Source organism: Centroberyx gerrardi, chromosome 7, assembly GCF_048128805.1.
Source record: "Centroberyx gerrardi isolate f3 chromosome 7, fCenGer3.hap1.cur.20231027, whole genome shotgun sequence".
Classification (NCBI taxonomy): domain Eukaryota; kingdom Metazoa; phylum Chordata; class Actinopteri; order Beryciformes; family Berycidae; genus Centroberyx; species Centroberyx gerrardi.
Window position 1 is genome coordinate 27171830 of NC_136003.1, and position 15455 is coordinate 27187284.

General features: G+C 41.6%; 2 protein-coding genes across 3 annotated transcripts; both read left to right on the forward strand.

The window, feature by feature from the left end:
* Positions 1 to 5343: 5343 nt before the first annotated feature.
* LOC139918287 (uncharacterized) lies at positions 5344 to 9397 on the forward strand. The gene is made up of 4 exons (XM_078284526.1): positions 5344 to 5381; positions 5799 to 6392; positions 6496 to 6615; positions 8365 to 9397. The coding sequence occupies exons 1-4, from the start codon at positions 5344 to 5346 to the stop codon at positions 9395 to 9397; spliced, it is 1785 nt and encodes a 594-aa protein (XP_078140652.1).
* A 675-nt stretch (positions 9398 to 10072) lies between these two features.
* On the forward strand, positions 10073 to 15433 carry LOC139918274 (amine sulfotransferase). 2 transcript variants are annotated; one of them, XM_078284655.1, is made up of 7 exons: positions 10073 to 10103; positions 12967 to 13115; positions 13292 to 13497; positions 14027 to 14153; positions 14593 to 14687; positions 14903 to 15074; positions 15147 to 15433. In XM_078284655.1, the coding sequence occupies exons 2-7, from the start codon at positions 12974 to 12976 to the stop codon at positions 15278 to 15280; spliced, it is 876 nt and encodes a 291-aa protein (XP_078140781.1). In that variant the 5' UTR covers positions 10073 to 10103; positions 12967 to 12973; the 3' UTR covers positions 15281 to 15433. The 2 variants fall into 2 exon arrangements, with proteins under 2 accessions (XP_078140781.1, XP_071763692.2); XM_071907591.2 differs by lacking the exon at positions 10073 to 10103 and having other exon boundaries at positions 12838 to 13115.
* The last annotated feature ends 22 nt before the right edge of the window (positions 15434 to 15455 follow it).

A 15455-nucleotide genomic window follows, 5' to 3' on the forward strand; every position in this document is an offset into this window, starting at 1 on the left:
TGTGCACAATCCATGCCAGAGTGAGTGGGGAGCCTCAGGTCACACAAGGCAAGCTGAATCAGATTGTGCTTGCTTCAGAGGCTGTGGAAGAAATGACCGTCCCATTCACAGGGCTTTTTCAATCCAATCCTGTTAGCTTAGCAATGTGTCACTACCAGAAGTGTGGTACGAGCATGCAGGGAAATGGTGTGAGAGAAAGGCCAATATTTCATATTTGCAAAAGTAAAGTCCCTGCATCTAATATCATTTGACTTAACTGAAGGGGATCAAGAGACTTTTGAAGTGGAAGGTGTAATCTGAGCAAAACAGAGTTGTTGGCTAAATCATCTTCCTAGAACGGTTAGGATGAGCTGAGTTAGGGGCAAAATAGCAGAAACACTGTAAAATAACAATAGATGAATATCAAGTAGCTAATAATGAGTAGGACCATCCTTTGCCTCCTTCAATTCTACTACTGTCTTCTAAGAGCTGAACTGTGTGCGGTGGATATTGGAGCTTTCTTCGAGAATGAAAGCCTCCAGTTCTTTGAGGGATGAAGGAGGTGGAAATCTATTTCCCATAAAGGTTCAGTGATGTTTAGATCTGAAGATCAGGGCCGTGGAAGGAGTTTGGCTTCATCCTGCTGTTCATGAAACCACTCTTGAATTTGTTTAGCGGTGTGTTTGGGGGCATTATCCTGTTGGAATCAAGGCCGGCGGTAGCTATGGGCAGGGGTGGGCTCAGCCCACCCAAACGTGCGTCTTGCCCACCCAATCAAAAGTTAAGAAAAACATTTTTTTTGTTCAGCCAATGGAAAAATAGCACAGAAAATACCAGTACCGTTTCTAACTTCTGATTGGGCGGGCAGCCTACAGCCCGCCTCCAAAGTCGCCCACTGCCCACCCCCCCTTCTCATCGTGTTCAGGCACAAACACACAGAGCTCTGAAGCAGACCCGTCCGCTGCACAGAGTGTGGCGTATTCACACCAAATCAGGCGTTGCGGCACTTCCTGCAGGGTTGTGCGGGGTTGTGCGGGGGTGTGGGCGTGTTTATTTGTGCTTTAGAACGTAACCGCTGTGAAACAATCAGAAAATAACGTTTTATTTCTCTGATTCACCGGCTTTCTCGCTACCACCGCTCCCTCTCTTCATTCACTCTCTAGCTCGCTCGACAGGGCCGGTTTTAGCCTGCTGTATTAGGGTGGGCTGGTAGAAATAATAGGTGGGCAACTTGGGCGGTAGGTAGTCCAGAGGTTAGAGAAGCAGACTAGTAGTCCGAAGGTTGCCGTTCGAATCCCTGGCCAGATGGCACAAAAATCTGGCAAAATGATAGCTGGCAACCAGAGAGTTGTCAGAGTCAAGATCAGATGCAAGCTCCTGCCATCGTGCCCTCAGGCCTCTCCAACTTATGGCTGTGTGTTTGTGTATGGGGTGTTTGGATGGGTTAAATGCAGAAGATTAATTTCCCCATGGGGATTAATAAAGTAGTATTCTATTCTATTTTATTCTATTCTAATTTATAAAGAACAATTTGAAGCAGGGAAATCGGGAGGTAGTGAAGCAGCATTTCTAAGTTTGCTGCTACCCTATGATTTGAGTCAGTGGAGGGCAGATTGATTTACCCTAAAATAAAAAAATTCCTTCATCCAGATTTTAACATAATCAACTCCATAACATTTCTTTTCATTGGATGAGCTTAGTTCTCAAATAAAATTAAAACCTAATCCAGTGAGACTTCTCACCTTAGCCAATATTTACAAAAATAGACGGTAGTCTTATTCAAACTCAAACTGAAAAGTGACAAAGAAAACAACTAAATCAACTAACTCAAGCCTATACTCAAACTCCAATGTAACTATATCAGTAGATTAACACTTGCACTGATTTTGTTTGTCTTGCATTGTTAAAGTCACATTGAAATTGTTAACTTGATTACTTACTTGATTATATATATATATATATATATATATATATATATATATATATATATATATATATATATATATATATTTATTTCATTATCTATTTTATTCTATTAACTAATATTGTTATTCACATTATTTTTTGTTAATTTCATTCCTTAACATTGTCTTTCATAATCGTAACACATGTCAAATGTCATGCCAATAAAGCCTATTGAATTGAATTGAATAGGAGAGAGAGAGTGAGAGAGAGAGTGAGAGAGAGAGAGAAATAAAATAATATATATATATATATGGGATACAAAAACATAATCTCAGACAGAGGAGATGCTTTGCACCAGATTTAGCTACTAGCGAATTTCCATCAGCAGTCCATTTGCATCAACTCAAATTTATTCGATGAAGGGAGAAGGACAGACTGAGGAGAATGATCTGTGTCTGCCAGACCCCTACCCAAAGTCCCGCCCCCAGCAGCAGAGAATAGTTCCCCACCAATCGGTGATTACTATTGTTCCACACACTAACAGATACCACACTACTACCTTTTTAAAGGGATTCGAACCGGCAACCTTCGGACTACTAGTCTGCTTCTCTAACCTCTGGGCTACCTACCGCCCAAGTTGCCCACCTATTATTTCTACCAGCCCACCCTAATATAGCAGGCTAAAACCAGCCCTGGTTGGGATATGGGAACAATGTGAGGGAGCAGTGTTTGCACCCTAGGGTGCTCCTGGTCCTGTAAAATGACTCCCAGCAGATGGCGCCATACCATTACAGATCCACCACCATGTTTGGCAACAGACATTACATTATGGGTTGATACCTTTGGCTCTCTCCAAACTTAAACCTGTCCAGATGTAGGAAAAATACGTTGTTACTGTCTCTGCTGCTCAGAGGTTTTCTTCTCTTTACACTGCAGGTTATCTATCTTTGTTTGTTGGTCTTGGATGCAAGTAGTTTCTGAATGGCGGCCCTGCCATAAATACCAGCTTGTTAAGGTCAATGTACAGTTTCTGTTGAGACTGTGTCACAGCAGTGTTGATTCAATTCAATGCTAACTCTTGAATGTGTGTGGTGTTTAGCACCAAAGTGTCTGTCTTTCCCTGCTGGTGAATTGTGACCGCTGTTCCTCTTTGCTGATGCAGTTTGTCTCTGTTTGGCATGTCATGGTTTTCCAGACTGCTCCCCTCACCACATTAAATTAATTAGCAGTTTTTCTAACTGATTCACCTGCAACTCAGGTGCTCACTATTTGGCCTCCTTTCTCTGTTAGTTGGCTCATGTTGTTTTGAAAACTTAATTGTTAGAGCTCTTTCAAAGCGGAGACAGTGTTGGGTGGTAACATGGTAATGTGTCAAATATCATTACTTGTCACAAGTAGTGTAATGAATTACTATTTCAGTTTCAGTAGTAACCATACAGTCACTAATCCAAAAATAAGTTGTTACTTTTGTTATTCCCCCCCTCTAAACATCAGATTATCGTCACAATCCTGTAAAGTGTCCTCTTGGTTGGCATGGGGACACCGAGCTGCTTAGATGAGAAATGGTAGAAAAGTTGACTTTCTCTGGATGAAAGTATTCCCACTACTTTGATTTTTATCAAGGGGAGGGCATGTAAGGGAATGGATATAATTCATAACTTTTTTGGGTCATTCGCCCATCACTGAATGTGAAATATGTTCAGCCTCTGTTGTTCATACCTACAGTGCAATTTTTGTCACTACTTGCATGTTGTTTCAGGGCTACTGAACCGTTTTGAACCATCACATTATATAACTGAGACAATGAAATGTTCAACCCCAAACAGGATGAAATGTAAACATTGTAGCCAAATTGTAAAAATTACTTTTTTTAAATGAAAACAAAGAAATATACAAAACAAGATAGTTAACATTGTAGCAACAATATACACACCAAAGGGTATAATACTATGCATACGTTACAAAATGGTACAAAGTGACAAAGTAAAATTAATAAATGAATAAAAACAATTACAATTTCATGAATTAGGAGCACTAGATAGAAAATGAATGAAGCAAAGACTGGGACAGGGACTTACTCATTTTAGGGCCTCACTAAAATTGTATGAAAAATCAAATTTTCATACAATTTAGTGATTTAAAATGTATACTGGATTCATTTACAAATAACATTAAAAAAAAGTCCTATTTCCATTCCATTTACAAGCATGCGCTATTTACAATAAGGTCTAAGTTATCAGAGTTAAATTAAACATATACCAGGTGTACTTGCAGTGAGGCACATCATTAAAAGTAAAAAGGTGATAATTAACACACTAAGTTCACTGGCATTACATCCGCACCATGCTCTGCACACGCGCTGTTCTCTGCTTTCCTGGTTCATGCTGCCTTCAAGTGCTCCTCCCAAACTCTGACTTAACAAAGTCGTAAGTAGCCGATACAACTTGTCTGCACATTCAAGTGCTTTTGGTGGGATATAATAACAAAATAGATGCTGTAACAAAATCAGCGTTTTGGGTGGCTGTTGTTGCATTTTAGAAATCAAACGACACAGAGCTGCTTTGTGCTGCAGCGACAGAGTGACGAGGAGGAAATGCGCACCAGGCACGCGATGGAGAGGCTGGTCGTTTCCCATAACAACAGAGATGGAGAAAGTCAAAGTGCTGGAGAAATTGGTCGTTGTAATAAGTGAATGTCCATTACTGTAACGATCATAAAAGCAGTAGCCTATGGGATTATACTGGACGTGCATTGGGAATATATGGTAAACCTTTATTTGTTTCACAACACTCTATTGTCTGCTACAAGTGCTAACCAGCTGGTTAGCAAGCTAGCCAGCTGCTCAGCTAACGCCAGATGACGTTATCTTGATCCGCTTTTTATTTCTGCCCCAGACAGCGCTTTTTCCACACAAGAAAAAAAACGCTGTGTGAACGCAGCCTAATCATTTAATGGATTCATTAAAAACAAAAATGCGTAAAAAATTAAACAGACTGAAATCTGAACCATGCAGTAATACAAATTATTACAGAGAATGCCAAACAATTACTTTTATCATCAGTTGTTGGCACAGCCTCCATAGGCCCACTCTGCGCTCCCTAAACGCCACATTTCTGCAACTCTGCGTATCATAGAAAAGGAAGAGAAATTCCCTACTTTACTTACTTTCCCTACATATTTATCACTGTTTGGGGGCGTTCATGTGCGCTCAACTCGAATGACTGCTGAGCCTCGAACGGGCTGTAGACAGTCACAGGAGTGGGTGTGGTTCAATGACGCGGAGAAAGGAAAACGAAACGCAACATACCTGAGTTTTTCCTTACAAGATTGTCTCACTTACAAGTTACCAAGTTATTTCAGAGTATATGTTCAGTTCACGGACGAGGACGTGTTTTGTAGCCTATGAAGCTTAAGATTTCTAAACTCGACTTATTTTATTTTATCCACGCAGCTAATAAGATGAAGCCACAAGGAGACGAACAGGTGTATGTGGCCAGGTAAGCTATGTTTTTAATTTTTAGACGAGGCCGAAAAAATATGTGGCCCAACTCAAAGCTCTTTAGTTCAGAAAAAAAATAAATTGGAAGATTTGTTCACACACTAGCAAACAGTATTTGAAAATATATCTGAAAGTACTGAAAATGGGTGACATGATAGGAGCAAGCAATCAATATGTTGAAAAAGACATGCTTTGGGTGCTTTTGGAGTTGAATTTTTGAGACCCCACTTGAACCGACTGTATTGTTGAGCCGGGCAAACAAGACTTAAGCAGCTCTACAGTGAAGCAACTGATGAGATTTTGGTCAGAATCAATCGGTTAGATGAGAAATAGGGTCCAGGTCAAAAATAGCCAGAATGACGTTTTAAAACTTTGATTTCAAAAGTAAATTTATCAATGTTGTTTTGTGTTGCAGAGAGGAACTGCAGGAGGCTTTGTGCCGGTACGCCTCAGATACCCTCAGCCACATTGACACAGTGAGAGAATTCAGTGACAGGCTCCCTAAATGGATTCTAGAGAGGGAGACAGAGGTGAACATGATGATGGACATCAAAGACAGGGATGACAGAATCGACCTGAGCTTCGACCATGTAACGAAGTCTGAGAACACAGCTGAGGCCCTGCTAGAATACACGAAGAGCAAGCTGAGCCTGACTGCAGACAGCAGGCGTGAAGAGCTGGAGGAGGAACTGGCTGTTGTGTTGAAGAATACTCTGCTTGGCTTGGAGAAGCTTGACTACTTCCTGGATGCTGTGGAGAGGCTGGCGGTCACCTCGCTGCATGTGTTCATGGAGAAGAACCGGGTCCTACAGCTGCCCCGAAGGATCAGCCATGACAGTGTTCAGGCTGTCCTCACTGCTGCAAGGCTGGTCTGCCCGCTGCTCCTCGAGTTTAAGAGAGATGCAAGTGTCTTCTTCCTGCCCAGCCTCCACAATGTGCAAGTGTTGGCATTTCAGTTGGACAAATACATACACATCACCCAGAATATCTGTGAGAGGATAGAGAAAAGGTAAGTTGACAATTCATGCATTGTTTTCCCTGAAATAATATACAAATTGTACGAAAGACACGACACAATATCTAGAAATTAACTGTAATCTTTCCATTCACAGCTCAATCAGTGACTTTTGGCAGAAGATGACTAATGAAACGGTGGTTCACCTTGCTGTGGATTTGTCTGAAGACGACATACAAAGTATGCTTTGTCATATGAATCAGCTTGTTGAAATCAGGTAAGCATTACTCATGTATGATCTGGTTGGGCCCAGATCTTGTTTCAACACAGTTATTCAGAGTGTTATCAGTTATTGTCACCAGCTATCGTGATGCAAATCTGGTCAGCATGATCCTTTGGGACATTTTGTTTATACCTCACCATATCTTCAAACATAATTACAAACAATTAAACAAAAAACTTGTTTAAGTAATTTCCATTAAAGAAGTATAAAATTGACCTGTACAAAATTATGGACACCCAAGAGCCAAAGTTTCCTTTAGTTGCAATGGAGTAAAAAAGCAGTAACAAAGCAATATTATCGTTTTCTGCAAGTGTTGACAATTGAGGTGATGAGATGAGATGTCATGTTAATTTGTCCATCTTGATTCATTGCAACTAAAGAAAATTATACTGTAGGTGTCAAGCTTCTTGCCCAGGAGAAGCTAAGACCTCAGGCTGATCAGTGATTCAATGATTGAAATATTTTGGAGCCATGTTGTGAGGAAGAGCAAGAGAACTCTGAGGAATAGCTCATCTTCTTCTTCTCAGATAATGAATTAAAGGAAAGTAACACCAGGAAGGTTGATAGACATAAACATGGTAATATATTCCATAACAGCCTGGATTGTGCACCAGTTTAGCCAGAAACAACATGGGGAAGAAGCGGGAGTAGCTTCCTGAAATTGTTTAGATACTCAGTTTTCCAACATGCCTTGTACTACACTGAGCACTAGACACCCCTCTAGACCAGTGGCATTATATCAGGGTGCGGCTGCTTGGCAAATCATGCTGTTTGGTAATCCTGCTGTAGACTGGCCGGCTGGCTCCATACAGGTGTGTGTGTGTGTGTGTGTGTGTGTGTGTGTGGTGTGGGGGGTAAAATGGTAAAAGTGGTAAAAGTTTTTTTTGATTATATTCTAAGAAAAAAAGATTCTAAAAAAAAATAGGCAATAGTGATAATACTTTGTTCTACATGTCCATATTGTGAGAAGCGGGGCGGTGGGTTGAGTATCTGTGGGTCAGTTATGGTGGGCCAGTTGGGGCCAAATTTCCAGGGCCATGTTTATATTCCAGTCCGTCACTGCTCTGCAGGGTATTGTGGTTCATACAAGAATGAAGTGTAGACTGATAAAATGTCGTTGAAAATGTCGTTGTCCATTACAGTTTTGACAGTGGCATTCCTCTCTGCAGCCATAGTTACCTCAGCTTTTGGAAAAAATTAGAGTTCACTAACTGGCTAATTTTCAGGCCTTTCATTCAACAATGATTTTCAAAGTTTTTGATTTTAAGTACTCCCTTCACAAAAAGCTCCCAACGCCGAGGGGGGGAGGCGTGGAGCCAACAGAGAGTCATCCTCTAACAGTTGTAGCTTTCTAAATTACTGCACAATGATTCATGACCAAACTTTGGCATAGTAACTCCTGACACCCAAACTTTGGAAAACAAAAATACCCAAGCAGAGTTGTTATTTCCACTCAGAGGCCCTTGACGCTCCTACAGTATGTTTGCGGTGTTGATTTCCTTGAAGCCACAATAGAACAACTTTGTAGACAAAAGTGAAACTAGGTAGATATTCTCATAATATTTGTGTAGCTTTTTGGGGTGTACAATTTCATATACACTGGAAGTCTTTGGCAGTTATTAATCAGCATAAAATAGCTAGCCTAACATTTCAATAATGATATAAGGTTCTATACACATCAGAGCACTGGTATTGAATGAAATGAATTAAAAATGTTCCTCCAATCTCTTTTCTCTTTGTCAGGATGGACCAGGACTTTAGGCTAGTGTTCTTGTTCCAGGAAGTGTCAAGTTTTGGCTTCATCAGTGAGTTCAGCCAGCGACAACCCAGGATGCTTGAGTTCCTAACCGACCTGGAGGAAAGTGCTGTCCAACTCGACAGGATGAAGATGGGGGCGAAGATCTCCAGTGTGACAGGCAGCTCGGTGGGGGTGATTGGCGGTGTGCTTTCCATCGTTGGGCTGGCGTTAGCCCCTGTAACAGCTGGGGTGTCTTTAGCGCTGACCATGACTGGGGTTGGGATGGGAATAACCAGCGGAGTCAACAGCGCAGTCACTGCAGCCACAGAGATTGGAGTCAATCACAAATACCAAAAGAAAGCCAGTGAAGTCTTCCAGAGCTTTATGGAGGATGTGCAGAGTCTCCAGGATTGTCTAGAGGAGGTGTCCAGTCAAACAGTCACCAGAATGGAAGTGAGCAATGTGGACGTGGCCCTGGGAGTAGGCAAGGTGCTTACTAATGCTGGTGCTATTGGAAAAGGCATTGATTCCATTGTTGATGGCGTCTCTGCTGTGAAGATGTTGAAAGGCGAAGAGCTGATTACAAGTGCTGGCAAGGTGGCCATCCAGGAAGGTAAAGCATTACGTAATGTGCCCAAGGTGGCCTCAGACATCCCAGACATAGGACAGGCGGCAGCCAAAGGGCCTCTTGCCCTCTCCAAGTCAGCCAGAGCTGGTTTAATCACGCTCAATGCCCTTTTCATTGGCTTGGACATCTTCTTCATCTGCAAAGACAGCATCAGTCTGGCCAAAGGCAGCAAGAGTGATGTCTCACAGTGCATCAGAGCCAGAGCTGCACTTTGGCGCTCTGAGCTGGACTCATGGCAGAGGATCCATGACTCCCTGTGTGAAGGCGTGCTGACATCAGAGAAGAACCAAACTATTCTGGAGATGTCATTTTATCCAGAGAAGGAGATGCAAAAACACAGAGAAATAAAATTTCCATCTGATCCAGTGGAGGAGAAAGTGAAAGAACAAAAGTTTTGCATTATACAGTAGCACAGTGTCAGTGATTAGACAATATTTGTCGCAGCAATCACATTGTGCCATTCTGCTAACTCTAAATTGTTTAGATCCATCTGATGTCAAAATGCACGTGAAAATTCATTCACGTTTATAGCTAGAAATCACTGATTATCATTGATCTGTTCAGGTGGAGTTTTGTTGCAGTAATCGTACGCTGTCAGACACCGAGCCCCTCAACCAAGGTCACTCTAGTTGAAATATCTGGGTGGCACGGCAATTAAATTATATCCACCCTCGCCCATCATGGCATATTGCCGGAGCCTGGGTTACTTCACTCTCAGCTCGTTGATCTTCTCGTCTCCACCTTGGCCCAAGCAAGAAAACAAGTGGATCTGACTCCACCTTCCAGAGAGAGGGAGAGGGAAAAGCAAGTCCAAGCACAAACATACTACTCCTCAGCACTCTGGCAGACACAGCTGTAATTCTTCAGGCGCCTCATCGCCTTCTCCGGCTGATGTGGGTCTCTCACTCCAAACTCCAGCAACTCCAACACACCAAGCCATTCTTCTGGCCGCTATGACTGCCCTCATTAATACTGTTGACGCTTTGGATTCTCATCTACATCAGGTGGAAGGATCCACCTCTGCCCCAACCCCAGACTCCGATTCATTGCCCCCCGGACCAAGCAACAGGGCTCCCGCAGTCACACTCACCTCAGCTCAACCTGCTACCCCTGCTGGTAAACCGTTTATATTTCCCTTCTCTGCCGTCTCTCTTAGTATTAAGTCCCAAATTCTACAAGGAAAAGACATTAACTTTGCTTCCCTGTTGTTGCCTAGCCCTATCTGCAACAAACAAGTGGTCAGGAATGACCAATTCTCTGTCATGCACTGTTCCTCCCTGCCTGTATCACACGTAATATATTTGTGAATTTTTGCCAGATGCCTTCTCTGCTTCTTTCATTAGATGCTGAGAAGATGTTTGACAAGATTGATTTGATGTTTCCGTTCTCTGTTTTACGTAATTTTAATGTTTAATGTCATGTTTTGTAAATTTGATCATAACCATTTATAACCCTCTCAAAGATATGGTATCTACCGGTGGTTCCTGCTCTCAGCCATTCTCTTTGAGCAGAGGAACAAGATAGGGGTGCCCGCTGTCCCCACTGCTATTTGTGATGGCAGTAGAACCAATGGCAATGTGTGTAATAGGCAATGTGCATATAAGAGGACCAATAATTAATAATCAAGAACATAAAATATCTCTTTATGCAGATTACCTGCTTGGGCACATCAATGCAGTGTACAGTGTTCTCCCAAGGTTTCTGTAAAATCAGTGAATACAGGTATAACCAAATTTATTTGAAATAACACAAAGCCCAGAATTAAATTAACTACACTTACCACATCTGAACCTAAGGTGGGTCTTGGCCTACCAAATCTACAGTGCTATTACTAGTCTGCTCAATTGAGAAACCTAATATCATGGCTACTGGATAGGCAAGACTCCCAAAGGATGCAAATGAGGACCAGTTTTTTTATAAACCCCTATCGTGCAATCTTTGTAAAAATATAAAACCCCTATCGTGCAATCTTTGTAAAAAAAACAAACAAAAAAACCACTTTGATTTCGATAACACAAGCATTTAGGAATGACAATAGATGATATTACATGGGTAGAGATTTGTGAGAGAATTAATTTCCCATTTGCCTTGATATCTATTATTGTCCACTATGTTGTCCATTTTATTGTTTAAATGCACCTATTGCACACTAAGGCATCCCTCTATGAGGGGTATCACACGAGGGCCCACACAAGGTTTCTATCATTTTCTTAGGAGTTTTCTTTGTCCTCAAAGATGGTCTAATGATGGTGGTGCCTGATAGGCTAGGCCAGGCTATGTAGGCATGTTATGTCTTCCAATATGCTATATTGTGTCTTGTGCCTTGTTTTGTTTACTTATTTTGTTTTGTTTGTACACTGTATTGCATAATTTGGTTTGTGATTGACTGTTGATTATTGTAAAGGCAAATTTAACTTCACCCGTTGTGGGTCTAAATAAAGAAGCAAAGGTTCAAGAGTCTTCCGTGGATTCTTTATTCATACATGCATGATTCAGTTCAATGTACCAAACAAGTAGCAAAGAAGTGACAAAGACAGGAGTTGAGGATTCACTTATATAGGTTGAAGTAAACAAAACCGTAAATCTTGGCCCATAGCCAAACCCACTTGGCTCAAAACCAACCCACCAGTTCGAACTTCTAACTACATGTCCACCTATAGGATCACTCAAAACCACACATAACCATAGTGAACATGCATAAATTCAAGCACTGATTACATCATTGTAGTATGTAGGACAAAGGGCACTCCACTTTGCAGGACAAAGGGAAGAAATAACAGAGTATAATATTCATTTAAAAGACACTATACATTTTATTTCTTACATTAGTTAGAGTAGGCTTATCTTTGTAAAGTCCTTCAAGACATGCTTTTGTGATGAAGGGTTATATAAATAAACCTGACTGGGCTTTTCATGACTTTCACTCCACATAAAAGTGTAACAATTTGATTCCTTCTGACAGACATTGTGACAAACTGAATTTTCAGACATTACAAAATTGTCTCGCAAGACTAAGAGGCTGTAGTGATCGACAGATCAAGTCCACTGAGTCCATAAAAACAAAAGGTGAATGTAAAAGCCAACTCCGATTTAGACAAGTAGCGCAAGTTGTGCTGCAAGGAATGTTCAGCGGGAACAAACCATGTAAGTGTTTTTTCTCCTCAGCCTCAGTATCATGCAAAGTCAATAAACAGAGGAGAGTGAGAATGAAAGTCATTGTGAATTGTCAGTAAGTGTGTGTGTGTGTGTGTGTGTGTGAGAGAGAGAGAGTGTGTGTTGGATATAGACACAGGGCCAGATTGGCAGTTCAGCAAGAATACACCAAGCCACAGCAATGAAACCAGCAGACAGCGGTTGGAGAAACAGAGAGGTAGCGGTAGAACCCGAGATCCAGTAGGCACCACCAGGACCAGATCGGCTAATAAATCCCATTGTTCCACAGTAAAAATTGCACAGTATGGGTACTTAAACCTTAATATGATGAACTGTAAAGAACTGTAAGATGGGTCGCACGAAAAGTTCTTACAAAACACTATTGCCACAGAGGGATTTGCTTAGAGGGGGGTGATCTGTCTTTGAGGATTTCACTAACAGATGAATTTGATACTCACAATGGGCCTCATTCACAGCATGCTCTTGCACATAAATTGATTTAGCCCAAAATAACCATATCTGTGGAGATGGGGCTGCGTACAAGGAGGTATTGTGTTGTTGCAATTCTTACTCTTTGCCAATAGAGGTCGATAAATGTCTTGGATTACTTAATTCTGCATTAAATAACCTTAATGTGGTATATTCCAAGCCTATTGGTGGCAGCAGTGTGTACCCAGTATTTCAGATGTACATGAAGAAAAACAGGGACTGGACTGTTTACTACATCATGAAATAAAAGTGTCAAAGTCCAATTTCTGTGCCTGTGTGCAGTTAGATTTTCCGTTCCTCTTTGCATGACAGCTTCGACATTCTGTGTCTAATTCAGAATACCAATGGAGCAGATCACCGAAGACCTTTGCAGGTATAAGAACTACAACTTTGCCATCGGCCTCACCACTGCAGAATACATCGATTCACTCCAGAGCTTTGAGATCCGTGACAGTGACACATTCCTTGTCACTTATCCAAAGTCAGGTGAGTGAAACAAATCTTCAAATAGGCTATATCCATCATTTGTTGCACTCACATTTTTTGTCCTGAGTCCCATCACTTTTATTATTATTATTATTATTATTTTTACTCAGTGCACTGTAGGTATATTCAGGGACCCCTTACAATGTTTTCAAAGCTTTTCATACATCCTGACACAGGCACCATATGGACTCAAAACATCATCATCTCCATCTGTGAGTTAGAGAAAGATCTTGTTGCTTATCCCAACAACTTGGAGCAGATGCCATGGCTGGAGTACACGGAGGGTCGTGAAGACTACTCTCTCCGACCTTCCCCGAGGTTTTTCGCCTCTCACCTCACCCCGGCTCTCATGCCTCAAGGACTGAAGGACAAGAGGGCAAAGGTAACAGATTGCAATCTATGCCGGACTATACACCGCCCGACTCTTTTCAGAAACCAGGCTTACTGTTGCTTTGGTTATCGGCTAACATACATACATTATAGATCATGACTTAAGACCTTTTCTGAATCGTTAGGAGCCGCCTGTCAATTCGGCGTACACGCAGTACACCACACAGCCCTCAATTGAGTAAGATTTTCACTTTTGTAACTGGTTTGACTTTTACGATCTCAACAAAATACACAGTGGTGGGCGACGGCAGCGAGCAGTGCGAAGTGAACCAATCCTAAAAGTTTAAATTTTATTGAAGTAACAGCTGATTGGTGGATCACTTGCATGCCGAATTTACCATTAGACCCTATCGATTCAGAAAAGGTATTGATTCAAGTTCTACTGGGTATGTACGTTTGCCGAAAATCGAGACAGCATTAAACAGACAGATATTTGAATGGAGTTTGGCGTCACTTTCTTTCCACATGTAGGTCTATCGGGCATAGCTCTGTGCTGATTTTTTTTTTTATTTTTATGGCAGATCATCTATGTGATGCGGAACCCAAAGGACGTCGTCGTCTCCTATTTCCACTTCTGCAGTGCCTGGACCCCGATGAAGAACCCAAAGAGTTTCGAGGACTTTTTGGAGCACTATCTGGTGGGGAAGGGTAAGGTACCTCAGCCCTACTTGATGGTCATCTTACAGAACACTGTGCTGATAAATCACCCGTGATAATCCTGTTTATTGTATGGGGTCAGAGTCCGTATGGGGACACCGTGCAGTTCTCCTCTCTTCTGCTGTGTTACATATTAGACAAGCACAATAAAAGAGTTGTTTATTTTCTATTATCTACCAGATGTTGTCGAGCAGAACGGAAATGTGTGTTGAGAGCATACAAGAACAGACTCAGTTACGTCAATATTTTTCATGATTAATTTCGTTCATAGAACAGTGGAGATTAATCTGAAGCTTTAGCCTTCTTTTACCATTTTGCCCACATTTCCTCTTTCACACATTTCAACCTGTTGTGTTTCTGAATATAGTCAATATTTGATTTGAGGAAAATTTTAAACCAAGGCATACATGCATGCCATGTCATTATACAGTTGGTGCAGCATCCTGGTTTGATCACATCAGAGAGTGGCATGCTAAGAGAGACCAGTACAACATCCTTTTCCTGAAATATGAGGACATGATTTTGGTAAGATTTAGCTTGGCAGGACTCATGGTTTCCCCTGAGGATATTCAGTATTCAGTACCATCAAGAGTCCGGGCGAGGCAGGCGTTTCAAATCCATTTGATGCGTTGGGCCATGGTCATTTACCAGAGGTAGTAATCATCAAAAGAGTCATTTCTTGGTCAGTGTTGTAAAAAGATTGCGTTTGCTTCTCTACTAGCCTTTTGTTTCTCTTTCAGGATCTGAAGACAGCAGTGATTAAGATGTGCAATTTCTTAGGGAAAGACCTGAGTGAGGCAGCCATAGATCAAGTTGTTGAGAAATGTACATTCAAGAACATGAAGAAAGACCCGAAGGCCAATTACAAGTTCCTGCCACCAGATCAGTTGAATGGAGACTTCATGCGCAAAGGTAATGTAACCTCTTAACTGCAGGTACATATTAACAGATTATGAGGTGTAACATTTTATTTTTTTATTGCAGGTAAGATCGGTGACTGGAAGAACATCTTTACCGTGGCCCAGAGCGAGAGCTTCGATCAGATCTTTCAGGAGCGAATGGCCGATATGGATTTGAAGATCATCTGGGACACTGCAGAGCTGCCACAGCAACACTGATGATGTGTACAGCATTTTTCTGAATCCTAGAAACTTGCAACTCAGATATTTACGGGCACTGACACTTTACGTCTACATATGTCTTAAGCTGTTCATGTGTATCACAAAGACAACCAGTGCAGTTATGTTTTCCAACTCATTTTCTGACTTGTGTATAGGGAGCATACAAGAGAAG